General features: G+C 34.0%; 1 protein-coding gene across 4 annotated transcripts in view; it reads left to right on the top strand.

Moving 5' to 3' along the window:
* KIF21A (kinesin family member 21A) overlaps positions 1–15,340 on the top strand; it is a 155,906-nt gene that overhangs the window by 124,822 nt on the left and 15,744 nt on the right. For 2 of the 4 annotated variants that reach the window (XM_082850386.1, XM_082850387.1), the window contains 5 exons: positions 2,743–2,803; positions 3,178–3,232; positions 5,492–5,703; positions 8,056–8,163; positions 9,775–9,903. In XM_082850386.1, coding sequence (XP_082706512.1) covers positions 2,743–2,803; positions 3,178–3,232; positions 5,492–5,703; positions 8,056–8,163; positions 9,775–9,903 — 565 coding nt within the window. Of the gene's footprint in view, positions 1–2,742; positions 2,804–3,177; positions 3,233–5,491; positions 5,704–8,055; positions 8,164–9,774; positions 9,904–12,304; positions 12,344–13,009; positions 13,025–15,340 lie in introns of all 4 variants that reach the window. The other 2 variants (XM_082850389.1, XM_082850388.1) reach the window with 2 other exon arrangements.

Genomic DNA, 15,340 nt, shown 5'->3' with positions numbered 1-15,340 from the left:
TGTATTCATGGCAAAGATTCATGAGAGCAATGTAGGAAGGATACACAACAAGATTGTAAAGGAAAAAGACTCAGATGGAGTCAGGAGGAATCCATGTCCAGGCTGCCTTATGCTCTCTCCCTCCCAGGAAACATCACACAGAATGCACTTTTCCCCCGGAATGAAAATGCAACAACATGTGTGCATAGTGTACACCCAAGGAAGTCCATTAGACACTCAGCACCTGAGGTTTTTACTGGGAACTAGTCACATAGGCACGCTTTGTCTAGTATATACGAGAATTTTAGACTCCAGAAGGAAAGCAGGAGTTCTCAGCATAAGCCATATTGTTTGCACAAATGTTCTAGGTATAATGAACTTCCCTCACTAGTTAACTGATGACTAGGGATACTCTGAGAGCCAAGTTTCAGATGACAGACAAAATACAACCTTGCAAGGAGGCCTTTCTAAGGATAGTAGTCTCTGGGCTGCTATGTTAACTCTTTTCCATACACTACATATATATATATATGTATATATACATATATATATATATATATACACAGACACACACACATATACATACATATATACATATCTATATACCTATATAAACTTTAAAAAAGACTTTAATAGTAACTGTTTGGTTAACTTCTAGTGATGTGAGATTATGCAGCTGTGTACCGATATGTATGAACTTTAAAGCATTTTGCAGTTTTAAGTCTCTGCTTTTAGCTTTAATGCTCAGTGATGAGAAGAGAAGCTGGTGTTGGGCTGGAATTATATTCTTAGAGTTGAGAGTAGAGCAGTGAGGTGATGGCATGTCCTGCTGCCCAGATGGCTGTAGTGCTACAGACAAAGCTCAGTCCTGAAGAGGTGTCTATTTTGGTGAATGTCTGGGTGGAGGGTTGTATCCTCTGGCTGGGTTGGTTATGTCAAACTGTAATTATCTCTAAATAAGGCATATATGCATATGTAAGAGCTAAGTAGCTTTTACTGAGCACTCATATGATGTTTAATATACTAACTTGTTTCATCACTCCCTACAAGAAAATTACTAGTCAATCTTAGCCTGCTTTTATACATGGAAAAATAAAGACTAGATTTGTCATTTCTTTACATTTTCTATGTTATTGACTAATTCAGTCACCTTAGCACTCAATTATTCTTTCTTTGAAGCACATCCTCCAGCCTGCAAGCGTGGGCTTTGAGATGCACATTGCCCTCAAGACCACCATTTTGCTTATTTCGGAAAGTAAACTCCCTTTGTGTGGGTCCTAGATGGGCTCCATTTTAGATAATGCTATCAAGTATTACTGAATTTCTATCGAAGTGTCTGCTAAACAGTGAGGAAGAATAGGAGCATCTGAGAAAGGAATTAGTTGACTTATGAGCATAATCCACCTGTATGATATAAATGTAAAAGTTAAAGGGGGATGAATACTGTGTATTTTTCACTGACATATATATAATTATTTTTAAATATTCTATTTATTTATTTTCCTTAATTTTTTGCGTGCATCGGGTCTTAGTTGCGGCACACAGGATCTTATTGAGGCACAAGTGATCTTTTCATTACAGTGCACGGTCTGCTCAGGCTTCTCTCTAGTTGCGGTGCCTGGGCTTTTCTAGTTGTGGTGTGTGGGTTTTTTCTCTCTAGTTGTGGCACACGGACTCTAGGGCACGTGGGCTCTGTAGTTGTGGTGCATGGGTTCCAGAGCACATGAGCTCTATAGTTTGCGGCAGGCGGGCTCTCTTGTTGAGGCGTGCGAGCTTGGTAGTTGTGGCGCAAGGGCTTAGTTGCCCTGCGGCATGTGGGATCTTAGTTGCCTGACCAGGGATCGAACCCACATCCCCTGCATTGGAAGTGGATTTTTTACCACTGGACCATGAGCGAAGTCCCCAACGTATATATTGTTGATAGTATTGCCTTTAGTTTTGTGGAATGGCTTTATAATAAAATGTATAAGTTTTGAAAACTTGCACCTGTGTTAGGGGCTCACTGACATTTTAAATAATTTACTTTCAGTGGCTGTTTTATTTACTGACTTCCTACTAGTTTTATATGTTTGCTTTTTCCTCTCTTTTTATTAGTGTGCTACAGTTGTTCTGAAATAGCAGTGGTTTGTTTGTATTTATCTACAAAACTGTTGCATGGAAACCCGTAGTTTTAGTCCTTTATGTACGTGTGAATGAGCTGCATGCTGGTATGTAACTCCTGAATACCTTGACACACACACATGCTCTCTCTCTACTTGAAAACAAAAATAAAAATAAAGGAAAATATATAAGTTGGAATACTGATAAAGTACAACTATGTTTATACCTATGTAGTTTTTGAAGTTGGCTCAGTACATTAAAGGGAGCGCATGCAGCATTTACTTTAATCTTGTGTTTTACTCAGTGGTTTTTCATACATGGGATAAATGGATGGTGTGGGATAAATACATACTCTGAAAAATATATAAATAATTCTACATACTCTGATAAATACATGATCTCATTTCCATCCTGTGAATGCTGTTCTGTTTTATCATTCAACTCATAGCTTTCCTATTTTGAACATATTTTTCTCATCCTAGGGCATATAATCAAAGGAGTTTCTTAGAAATATTTTTTTACATTTCTAATTTGATTCAGTTACTAAAACCAAAGTGCCCATATTGAGAGAACTTGGGCTGTTGCTTATTATAGCATAGGGATTACAGTCATCATTCAAATTGTGACATGTGGATAATACTTACATTTTGGACATTTTTTTAGAAAATGTAGAGGACAGCACTGATGAGGATGTACCTTTAAACAGCCCAGGATCAGAAGGAAGGTAAGAGAGGCTTTAGAAACTTAATAGATTTGACTTATTTCTGTAATATTTTTAATAATTTTATCCTGTGCATCAAAGAATTACCATAAAACAAATAATTTTGGATTTTATGGCTAAGGGAAGAGAACTAGAAACAGTAATATGGAAGCCCAACTAAGTAATGTTTAACCATCAAAAACTTTAAAATAAAAATACTGGGATATTTAAGGAAGGAAAATGGACTATTTTAATTAGTTTATTTTGATTTTAAATATTGTCTTTCTGTGTTTTCTGTAGGCATATAAATTTTTTTCCATACTTGTACTCATTAGAGGACATACAGTTTTCTATAAGTTCCCTTTTAATCATGTGGTTAATTACTTATTTGCACATAGCTCACTCTCTTCAGACCTTATGAAGCTTTGTGGTGAAGTGAAACCTAAAAACAAGGTAAGGAGAATTGAAAATACCAGGTAAACATTTTTTCTGCTGTTCTTTATTGTCACTATTAATCACATAAGCCTCAGGTTTGACTCTTAATAGGTCAGCAAGTAAGCATGCTTTTACCAAAGATTTCATGTGTAAGAAATTTAGTTCTTTATCATATTCCCCCTTGAAAAAAATTTATATTGAAAAATTGCTCCTTTGTGAAACTTGTGATTTACTGTATTCTTGTACTTTTTCTACTAGATAAGATATGATTATGGAAAACAATCCTTAAAAATAATTTAGATTGACAGGAGATTTTTGAAATTTTAACATTCTAGTGTGTCCTCAAGTATTCCTTATTTATTTTGTTTAACTGTGTCTTGAGGTGGTTTGAATAGGCCAACTCTTAATCATCATTTTGTATTGAAAATTGATGCTATAATGTATATTTGTGAAGCTTAAAAAAATAAAGGATACATACTGTTAAATGTGTAAGAAACACATGGTCTATTTCAGATTGAGTGTTGGTAACATTGGTACTAGATGAATTAACTAACTATCTTAAGATGTTTGAAAACAAAGAATTCTTGTAGTGCTTAGTAAATATTTGTTGAATGAATGGATGAAATCAGGACTCAAAATAGTACTGTGCTAATGGACAGGATGGATTTAAGGCCCACAGTGGTTAGCCAGGTAATATAAATGAGTAATTTGGCTGAATATAAGGTAATTAATAGGGATTATTATGATTACCTGAAGTGGACATGCTGCATCTAAAGCAAATAGCCACCACTCAACTACTGCTTATTTTTGCCATGATGGAATATGGGCCTAAGGCTACCAGATCCTCAACTTTTTAAAGAGAAGCTTTAAATATGGATTTTAACGGAGAATTTCCTTATCTTTAAAATACTGGGCTAGCCAACTGAAAAACATCTCCAGTCTTTATGTATGGTCCTTGAGGTACTGGCTTGGTGACATGTGGTTTGTGTCTTATTATTCTAAGTGACTAAGTAGAAGTTACCCAAACTCAAAGAAAGCATTTGAGTATAGTTTGGATCCAGTCTTAAGTGGAGGAGAGAATCTCCTAAGGTAACTTGGTCTTTCAGGCCTTGTGAAAGCCAGAGAGAAATGTGAAGTGGTAGCCTAAAGGTCATCTCCTAATAAAACCCACCGTGGTTCGGAATTCCCAAGAAAATGACTCAATTTGCAGTAGGGAGAACTGACAGGGTAAAAGGTTGACCTGCAGGGCTTTCTCTTTCCAAAAGTTTTCAGGTATTATCTACCACTCCTTTTGAACTGCAAAGATGCCTAAAAGGTTCTCATATTATTTATTTTTCACTCATTGAAAAAGTGAAGTTGAGTATATATTTTAAATAGATATTTACCAGCACTATGTTAAATGCAGGGGATACAAAGTTGAATAAAACAGGTTGTCTGCCCTTTAGAGGTTTCTAATCTGGTAAACACCTTGATTATCTGTTAATACATTAGCGATAGCAGCCAACTCTAAGCGTTAACAACAAGGTAGTCCCATTGGTTTTTCAGGAGTATGGAAGGGAATGCTTATGGTAAATTTAGATTCTAGGAAAATAACCTTCACCTGCTTCACCATGCTGACAAAAGCTGGTATGGACTGGTGGTAGATATCCAGCAGGCAGATTAAACACCCAGTTAAAGCGTCAGGGGGCAAGGTCATAAAAAAGGAGAAACAGATGTAAAAATTGATAGTAAAATGAAATTAAAATTTATATTAAATAAATCATCTAAGCCTGGGAAACACCAGAATTTAGTTGAATGTCCCTGCAACTATCTTTTGGTTTAATTTCTTTCTTCTTTCTTTCTTTCTTTTTTTTTTTTAATGATATGTTGAGGGAGCTGGCGATGAATGGCAGTATAGCACAATAATATTGGAGGCAGATTGCCTGGTTTTGAATCTGGCTTTGCCACTTACTAGCTGTGTGACTTTGGACTTTTAGCTTCTCTGTGCCTCAGTTCTCTCATTTGTGAATTGGGATAATGATAGTATATACTAATATAGTAAAGTATTTATAACAATTTCTGGCATCCAACAGAAATGTTGGCTATTATTACGGCCTCTAAAGGTCTTATCTGGCTGTAGCTCTGGCTTGTCACTATCTTACATGTTATGTTTGACACACTTGCTAGGAAAAGGCATGCTAAATGTTTTACCTATTTCAAATGAATATTAAATATCGCCTAGTCATCTTCCCTGCGAAAATTTGCACATGATTGTTTTTCCTTCCATTCTCTGACTAGGCCCGAAGGAGAACCACCACTCAAATGGAATTGCTGTATGCAGATAGCAGTGAACTAGCTTCAGACACTAGTACAGGAGATGCCTCCTTGCCTGGCCCTCTTACACCTGTTGCAGAAGGGCAAGAGATTGGAATGAATACAGAGACAAGTACTTCTGCTAGGGAAAAAGAGCTCCCTCCCCCATCTGGCTTCCCTTCTAAGATAGGCAGCATGTAAGTCTGGCCCAGCTACACTAACTTCCTTTCTTTTGGCTTTCTTTTTTTAAAAAAAAAATGCATGTTGCTAATTTCTTATTTCTATTTTTTAAAATTTATGTAAATAAGATCTCTAGTTTTCAAAGTAATTTCTGTTAGGTGTTGTGTCTCCTAGTTTTTGGACATTCAAAATAATTTAAATGAGATGTTCTTTGTTGAATTGCTTTGTCTTGTTTCTAAGTTTTAGGGTCTTTCTTAAAGATTATAATTTTTATAAAGGCTGAGTTGTGAATTACAGAAAAAATTTATTTAGAAACACCTAAACTAGATTAAAGTTATACCTATAAAACCATTATATAAAACAGAAGCTTTAAAGATTCTTAAATTTACTCTAAATTACATTATATCCTACTTCTAAGAGCCTGGTCAAGATAGTAAACCTTTGCTGACACTTTTAAAGAAAAATACAAATGTCAGTTACAAATAATACATTTTGAATTTTCCTAATTCTTTGCCTTGAAGCACATTGCACGTCTGGGAGTGTACACACAAAGTATAAATATTGTATTATTAAAGATTTGAAGGAGGAAATATTACCTCTCCTCTCTATGATAATCTTAACAAAAAACATTCCATTCAAAACAAATCTTATTTAAAAATTTTTCATTATTATCTTGAGAACAAAGATTTCCCTACACAGGCCAGTGTGTGTGTGTGTGTGTGTGTGTGTGTGTTTTGTTAGTTATATTAAAATTACATCAGTCATTCACTGGTAAAGATTTTTAATGGCTTTTTTCCAAACTAACTCTCACGTGTGATCTAGCAGATGATCTATTGAATGAACACATCATTGCATTGGGAAATATTGCCCAAAAAATGGTTCATACTATATGACTCTGTATGTCATACTCCCCACCCTAATTTGAACATCTGTTTCCCATAACTTTCTTCATCTTATAAAGATATTTTCACTATCTTCCATTCAGTAAGCCCATCTGCTACCTTTAGTTCCAAAATTAATTTTAATGACAGAACTATCTTGCATGTGCTTGAGGTGACTTATGTAATTAACTATTAGATTTGCTCTTAGAGATTGCTAACCAGTATAGCTTATGGCTTCAGTGCTTTTTTGGTAAGATAACAGTGGAAGAATTGCTTTTGGTGAAGGTAGTGATATAGAACTGAGAACAGATTTTAGAGACTCCTATGTGTTCAGCATTTAGTCTATCAGATGAATAGAGACTTTTGGAACTTCAAGACTAAATCTATGACCTGGAATCCAGAATTCAGGTAATACCTTCCTTTTGCCCTTTTGTTTTTCATTTTAAAAATGTATCATTCATGACAGGTTGTAGAAAATGTCTTTTAGACACTGTCTCTTCACATGACTTATTATCTAAGTTTTCATAAATTAAGATGTTTGTGTAATTCTGTACAAATTTAAAAGTTGGTCATGTGCTTGGTGCAGTAACTCTTATATCCCATTACTACATGACTTCCATTGCATAAAGTAAAAGAATTTACTCAAGTGGGCCTTATGATTTAAATGATGCAGAATTTCTAAAATGTGATTTCCTCTAATTAGAAAAATCAGGCACATGAAGTTTAATTATATTTAGTTTTCACTTTCAAATAGGAATCACTGTAAGCCCATTCTGGGGATCCTGCTTGCTAATTCCTTAGTGGTTTTTTTCCTTATTAATAAAGCTAGTCAAGGATAGCAAAAAATTCAGTTTTTTCAATTAAAATTCATTACCACTGTACACAACAATCATAGTCTTAAATTATTAATTACATAGCCACTATTGAACATTTAAAGTCTATAATAAAACAAAAATATTTTTAGTACTAAAATAGATATAGCTAACTAATACTTAAATACTAGTTAAGTAAAATGATTGTAGTTTTTTGTGATTACCTGTAGTATTCTTTTGTGACTGTGTAAGTATTAATTCATTAAGTCTCATTGTTTCTCATATTCTGATATTCTAATATTTTTGTTCTTGCAAGACTATAAAGACAATTTTTCTTCAACTGAAGCAATTCTAATCAAACTTAAACACTTAATGTTTAAAATTAAAAAATTATTTTAGCTATTTGGCAGTATAGCATTGATGTTTACATTCAAAGATAATGGGCATGTATGTATTTGACAAAATTGCCAATTTAAAAATTAAATATATAGTTATCAAGCTCCCATTAATTAAAATAACTCATGTGATATTTTCCTGTCCTAGTTCTATTTCTTATTTCCAAATAATCTTTCTCAAGTTCCAGTTATTAATCTATTAAATATTTAGGTTGAGTATCTGCCAAAGTTATACGTATATATTTAAAATTAGATGATTATAGAACCTTTCTCTCTCTTAGTTCCAGACAGTCATCTGTATCAGAAAAAAAGTTACCAGAGCCTTCCCCTGTAACAAGGAGAAAGGCATATGAGAAAGGGGAAAAATCAAAGGCCAAGGAACAAAAACAGTAAGTAACCCATGCTTTTTATCTACTAGATTGTATAAAATGTCTGATGCACTTAGATGCTAAAGCACAATAGTGAAATTATTTTCCATATTCAGACTGACTCTGGGATTGTGACTGATTTGACTAATCAAGACAATCAAGTGTGCTGTTGGCTTGTATAAGTAGTCTAACTTTCTTGTTAACACATACTTGTAAATAAATTTGAGCACTTGTCCCCATTCATATAGTCTGATTTATTTTTCAATTATTTGTGCATATCATTTTGGAGTTAATATACCTTTCAGGAGAAGTTTATTAAAACTACAGATAGTCTTCTAGAAAGTTTTGAAATTAATTTTGACTGTCATCTGATAAAACTGACATTGATTTCACCTCTTTAAAATGGTTAACAAAAATCTAGTGTTAGAAGATGTGTGACTTGTGCCATTTTCTTGCTGTTCTTTTATGTTTAAATTGGTGTTATCCTTAATTCTTTTTTTTGTTGAAATAGTTTAAAAGCTATTTGTGTGTTTTGTGAGGGTTAGTTTACTTAATAGTACACAATATAATCTGATGGTCCACTTACATGGACATTTGTAAATTGCAACACCACAACACACAGAAAGTTATAAATGGGTTAGAGCCACTGTTACCTTTCTACTCTGTGGCACACTGAGATCTCCCTCAGGTCTCCTAAGGAGCTGCATATAGCAGGTAGATCTCTGACATGCTCTTGAGTAGGAATATCAATGCTAATCTATATTTAAGTATTGGTAAAGACAATTTCTTTAACATAAAAATAATTATGAAAGAAGTTTTCATATATTTTCTGTACCCAAGTGGATGATCTTATACCATCCTCCTCCCTTGTACCACCATGCACACTCTCTACTTTGACCACTGGTTTAGCTGACGTGAATGTCATGGAGGTTGCTCTTCTAATCATCCTTGTTTCCTGTATTTAAAGATGTAATTTACCTGTTTCTACTGAATCGAATGTCTTAAGAATAAGTAGGAGATAGGGGATGGAGCAAATAAGTAATTTAAAAATAAATGAATGAATCAATTGAATAGGCAAATTCCTCTTAAACTCTCAGGGTCTGTCTCCTCATCTGTAAAGTGAACAACTTGCTCTCAACTCTAAAATTGTATAATTTTAAATTTGGCTTGCTTTATTTATACTGACTTTAGATTTTAGCAGACAGAACTTTTTCTTTAGTGCCATCTTGTGGCCAATGTAAAGATTCAGTGGAAAAAAAATTTTTTTTTTTTTAACATCTTTATTGGGGTATAATTGCTTTACAATGGTGTGTTAGTTTCTGCTTTATAACAAAGTGAATCAGTTATACATATGTTCCCATATGTCTTCCCTCTTGCGTCTCCCTCCCTCCCACCCTCCCTATCCCACCCCTCCAGGCTGTCACAAAGCACCGAGCCAATATCAGTGGAAAAAATTTTTAATTAAATTGTTCAGACTGCATTTTATCTTATAAAAAAGGAACAGAGGAAGAAAGGAAGCAAGGAAGGAATTGTATAATGAAAAGCTTTTATAAAAAAGCATGTTTCTTACAACATTTCTAACAAATCAAAGCCAATTAAAGCCACCTATTTAATGTTCTTTTTTTCTTGTAGCTCAGATTCTGGAACCTCAGAGGCTAGTCTTTCACCTCCTTCTTCCCCACCAAGCCGGCCCCGTAATGAACTGAATGTTTTTAATCGTCTTACTGTTTCTCAGGGAAACACATCAGTTCAGCAGGATAAGTAAGTCATTATGTAAAAGAGCCCCAATTATTCATTATAATATTCTGAACCTTTCAATACAGTCTGTAGAAAACATTTAGCCTTCTCTCTGTGTGGGAGATGGAGTCTGACTTGTGAACTCTTGCCATATTTCATGTGTTTTTCCAATGGGAAATGAACCAGATAGACAAAATTAGAGAAATTAATTTTCCTGCTGAACATTATTCCCTGCTATAGATTTGCATTGCTATACTGAGCACTTGTCTTACCTTTTCTTCTACAAGTAAATTGGAATTGAAAAATCTTTGAGACCACTTGAAGTTAAATTTCTTGGGATTTTTCAGCTTCATTGAGCCTATAAAAGCCTCTAATCCAGACAGCCTGCATTGAAAAGAGGCAAATTATTTTACCTTTGGTGGATATAACAGCTTACAAAAGCATTGCCATATGTGTAACATGTTGTTATCATTTGGTTGTTCTACAAATCCACCACAAAACTTGAGTAATTGTATTCTTGGGATAGAAGAGTACCTTTATGGGTGGAGGGGGTAGAACTCAGGGTGGGTTGTTGGGGAAGAGAAATTGGAGGGGTATGGAAAATATAATTTTCATTAAATTTGAAGTGAAAAAATATTCCCACACTGAGCCAGAATCTCTCTTGCAAGAATTTCATACTAACAGTGTTGCCATAAGGTGTTTATTAACTGACTTGTCTGCTTTGATTTTGAATGATAACATTTTGGATAGTATATGTACTTGATATTCAGTATCCCACACCAGTTCTTTGTTTTCTATGCTATAATCTCCCTGTATATATCAACGATTTCTGAAATTTACAGGGTATTGTTTAAGATCTGTCTGGCATGTTTAGATCATGCTAAATGGCTCTATAGACTTAGAGAGACACACCATCATTTTGAAAGATTCTTTAATCTACTTAATTTATGGATAACATTTTTGATTAGATTTTAATATAGTTTAATCAGTTAGATTAAACTATATTAAAATTAGGTTTTAATATAGTTTAATCAGATGACATGTCCTTTCAAATGATCTAGATAGGTATTTTTTTTAAATATATTTTAAAAAAGACTCTTGAACATTGTTAAATCATACCTCTCATTTAACTGAGAAAGAGTAGAAGAACATTAAGAATGTCTTTAGGAAGTCCATTTTCACTAGCAATGATGAAGAATTACTAAATTTTGTCTCCCTTGCATTCACAGTCATAAAATTTTTCTCTTGGTCTTTTGATAATCTTGACAATCTAATTATAGTTCCATACTTTTTACTGAAATAGTTTATGAGCTACCTACCAATCATTTGACTCTGTTGTAGTCTCTATAAACTAAAACTTGGAATAACTGACTACACTTTCAAAAAACTCACCTACCTTTTTAATGACTTTCTTTGGGCTCCTTTTTGAGTCTAGCATATTTCACCAGCTAGAAGTAGGTCCCACACATTGTTTCTGATTACATAATATGCCAGCACTCACTCTATCCTCATTCTTCCCAAGGATATTGTATAATAATACAAGCTAAATAGATTTTCACGATAACCAGACTTATTGTCAGTCCTGGAGGTTTCCGGTTAAGGCTGACAGGAGTGGCTCACCTGTATTTAAAATCCCAGTAAAACCTCCCAACTATTACTGAGGGACTGCCTAATCAGAAGAACTCCATGTTTTTGAGATGAATTAAAATCACAGGTTGGGGCTTCCCCGGTGGCTCAGTGGTTGAGAGTCCACCTGCCGATGCAGGGGACACGGGTTCGTGCCCCGGTCCGGGAAGATCCCACATGCCGCAGAGCGGCTGGGCCCGTGAGCCACGACCCCTGAGCCTGTGCATCCGGAGCCTGTGCTCCGCAATGGGAGAGGCTGTGGCGGTGAGAGGCCCACGTACCGCAAAAAAAAAAAAAAAAAAAACACCACAAAGGTTATTAAATTTTGAATGATTTGCTTTCCATGCAAACATATAATGTATTTGTGCAACTTCAACATGAGAGTCTAAATCTAAAGTGATTATCAAGAGGAATAAAGTTCATTAATGACTACTGAAACTGAAAATTTTTTCTAGTACTAGTCAAATTAAATAGAGTCTTGAAGTGATGTATTTCACTTGCTTGATGTTTTTCCTCTTCAGGGCCTACATTTTAGAAAGTGAGGATAGATGGGTTCTGTGGATCAGTAATAGAAAGTTTTTCCCCCCAAATCTTGGTAGAAAACATAAGCACAAAATTTTAACTAATTTAGCTGTCACTGAATTTGCTGATATCCAGTGCAAATAGAAAAGCAGGGCACTGTAAAGGAAATGTTTGCTGTATTTCTGTTATTCATACTGTTGAATCAGTTCAATCTCAGTGTCTTTACCTGTTGACATCTGTATTCTTTTCCCTCATAATTCTAACTCTTTCACTGTAGGTCTGATGAAAGTGATTCCTCTCTGTCGGAGGTACACAGGTACTTTCTCTCTTTCCTACGTTCTGGCATTTCATTGATGTTCTAAAATGCCTTCCTAGAAACTTTAAACAAATCTCATTTTTGTTGCATTCATAACTTGTAAACCATATAAATGCACTGATGTTTTTAAACATTAATTTTAATATATTTTTGTGATCATACCTTTCAAAGTAGTGGTAAACTTTTTTATATGATAGCATTAAAATTTGTGCTATTTGTATTCTGTCTATAACCTAAAACTTTTCTTTAAAGAAATTAAGTTCTTTGAAAATTAATGTAAAGGTTTGCTCCTCAATGGGTTTTTCCACCTCAAGGCATGGGAAGTGAATAAGGTATTTTTTCATGTTGATTTGTCGATTTTAAATAAAAAGTTTATGACAGGATTTGTGATTTTAAAAAAAGGTATACTAGGGGAAAGAAAGGATGCTATGGTACCTAAAATATAGAAAGATACAGAAAGTGAAAGAATTTTAAAAACATAATAAATTGTTTTAACTGGTAGATGCTGTTTTTCAAATAACAATGTGGCATTTTTTTCATGTTTATGGGTTTTTTGGACCCCTAATTTCTCTTTTTTCCTTTCATTTCCTCTTCCCACTAATCAGTTTGTCTCCTCTCTCTTTGCACTTCTTTCCCATGTTTTATGGCCATTTTCCTGATCATCAGTAGATCCTCCAGAAGGTAGGCAGGGGAAGGGAGAGGAAATTAATCTTATTCACAGTATTACAAGACTTTACTGGTTTTGCATGGATCAGAAATAAGCATTTTTTCCCTTCACATCAGATCTGTTGTATAAGTTTGGAATATTTAAACTTAACTTAAACTATTTTAAAGTTGATTTATATACTTCAGAATGTGGATAGATTAGTTTTAATAGAGAAAGAAATACCATGGGTTTATGTTTCCAATTTCTGTACTTTTTCTGTTACCTTTTGTATAAGGTAATCTCTATAAAATATTAACTCTAACATTCTGAATATTTGAGAGTATCTTTCAGTATCTAATAAATATGATGCTATATTTAATGTTGAAATTATTTTTCTTCAGAAATCTGAATAAATAAAACACATAAGAATGAAAAAGAGACATCCTGGTCTCTAGGGCTATGCCATACATAAGTTACTGGAGGCAAATATTCACTTTTGTAATATTACAACCTTTGACATGACAGAATTGTGTTGCACATTATATCATCAGGAAACATTAATAGATTCTTAGGATAAAGATAGTAATCTGAAGGAAGGAACTCTTTTGGAGACATAGTGCTAAATAACCAAGGGTACTGTTTAGCTTTTTTCTTAGGATGATTTGTGTCATTAAATGCAGATCAAAACAGCTCTTAGGTTATTAACATTAATTCTTTTCTTTATAATCAGGTTGTTAGAATATACATACATATATATTTAATGTTTTAGAAGAGCAGCAATTGACTATGCATTAGATCATAACTTTTCAACATTTGAAGCAATAGTTATAATTTGATGGCTTCAGTTCATAGCTATAAACCCCACATAATAGTGATAGGATTTCAAAATGACAGTTTTAGACTTTTGAGGAGGTTTTGCTACCATTTCAGTTTTAATCTGGTTAAGTTCTTACATTGCCAACAAGTTACTGAGCATTAATTTCAAGAATCTCAAATTGATGTGTGAATGCAAATAATACTTTGGATTTTGTAATTATACACCCAGGTGGTAACAATTCCTAGTCTTATTTCTGGTAATGGGGAACTCCCTTCACTTTTTGAAATCATTATAACTAAATCCCAAAAATAAAGTTTTTTTTTTTAAATCCTAAGCCTAATTTACCTCCTTTAAGTTTTTATTCATTGGTCTGTCATCAGCCCTCTTGAGCTATGCTAGATTTAATCCAGTATACCTTTTTCGTGTGTATGTGCCAGCTCTTTAAATATTCAGCTATTTAACTGTGCTTTTGTATGCTCTCTCCGATGAAGGTTCTCTTATCAGCTCAATAGTTTTAGATTCATCTGTTCCTAATATGATATAGTCTGCAGATCCTTCTTTCTGCTTCCACTGTTTTGGAAAATCTCTGATTTTTCAAAGCTGTTTTTAAAATGTGGCAACTGGAACTCAGCCTCATTCCAGATGTGGCCTTGGCAGAATATAGTAGCTCTATTGCTTTCTTTCTCCTGAAATACTTACTTCTATTGCACATGTCATTGAAAGTGTTGGTAGAAGAATCATAAATTGTCGATCCATTGATCTTGTATTCAATAAACAAATTTCTTTAGCTTTTAAAATCTAATTAAGCTCCTTTCCTACTTGGAGCGTTCTGTTCTATCTTCAACTTAAATTTTATGTTTAAATTTATCCAATGAATATTTTAGTGCTAAGTACATACTTAAATGGATTTTTTTGGGTAATTTTTCTAGACAATGCAGCTCTTTAATATATCAATTTAATAAACATGCCATATCTGTCTTGAGTTCTGGGGAAAGACTGACTAGATATTGAAGACCTTTTTCCAGACTGAGAGGAACATTGACTCTTTAGGGGTGACTCTTCAGCCATTGATGGAACTACCTTACTACAACAGTTTCATACTTACCCACCATGTCCATAGGGATATCATTTGAAAAGCTTTTTGTATGGACTTCATTGGAATCAACATATATTGTGAATATGACATTCCCCTAATTTCCTGCCTATTAATTCTACAAGGACCTTCCCCTGTGAGATGTTATCTCTTACTGATGAGCATTTAAGTGTTTGTAATTATTTGTTTAATATTTTCCTCTATGAGACTCAACAAGAAGTTTTACTCATCTGTAATTTCTGAAATCCACTTTTTTTTCTCCTTTCTGGAAAATTGGGTCTACGTGTTTTATCCCCTTTATTGATCCTCTTAGTATACCAACAATGATTTTGCCTCTGCAATGGTATATACTTTCACAACCCTGTGATCTAATGATTTAAAAACAGAAATACTTGAACTCACTGAATAACTCTTCATTGTCAGATCTAATGTATCTTGGGC

Source organism: Leucopleurus acutus (assembly GCF_964270905.1).
Source record: "Leucopleurus acutus genome assembly, chromosome: 11".
NCBI classification, from domain to species: Eukaryota; Metazoa; Chordata; class Mammalia; order Artiodactyla; family Delphinidae; genus Leucopleurus; species Leucopleurus acutus.
Note: the sequence above shows the minus strand (reverse complement) of the source record. Positions and strands in the feature narration are given on the sequence as shown.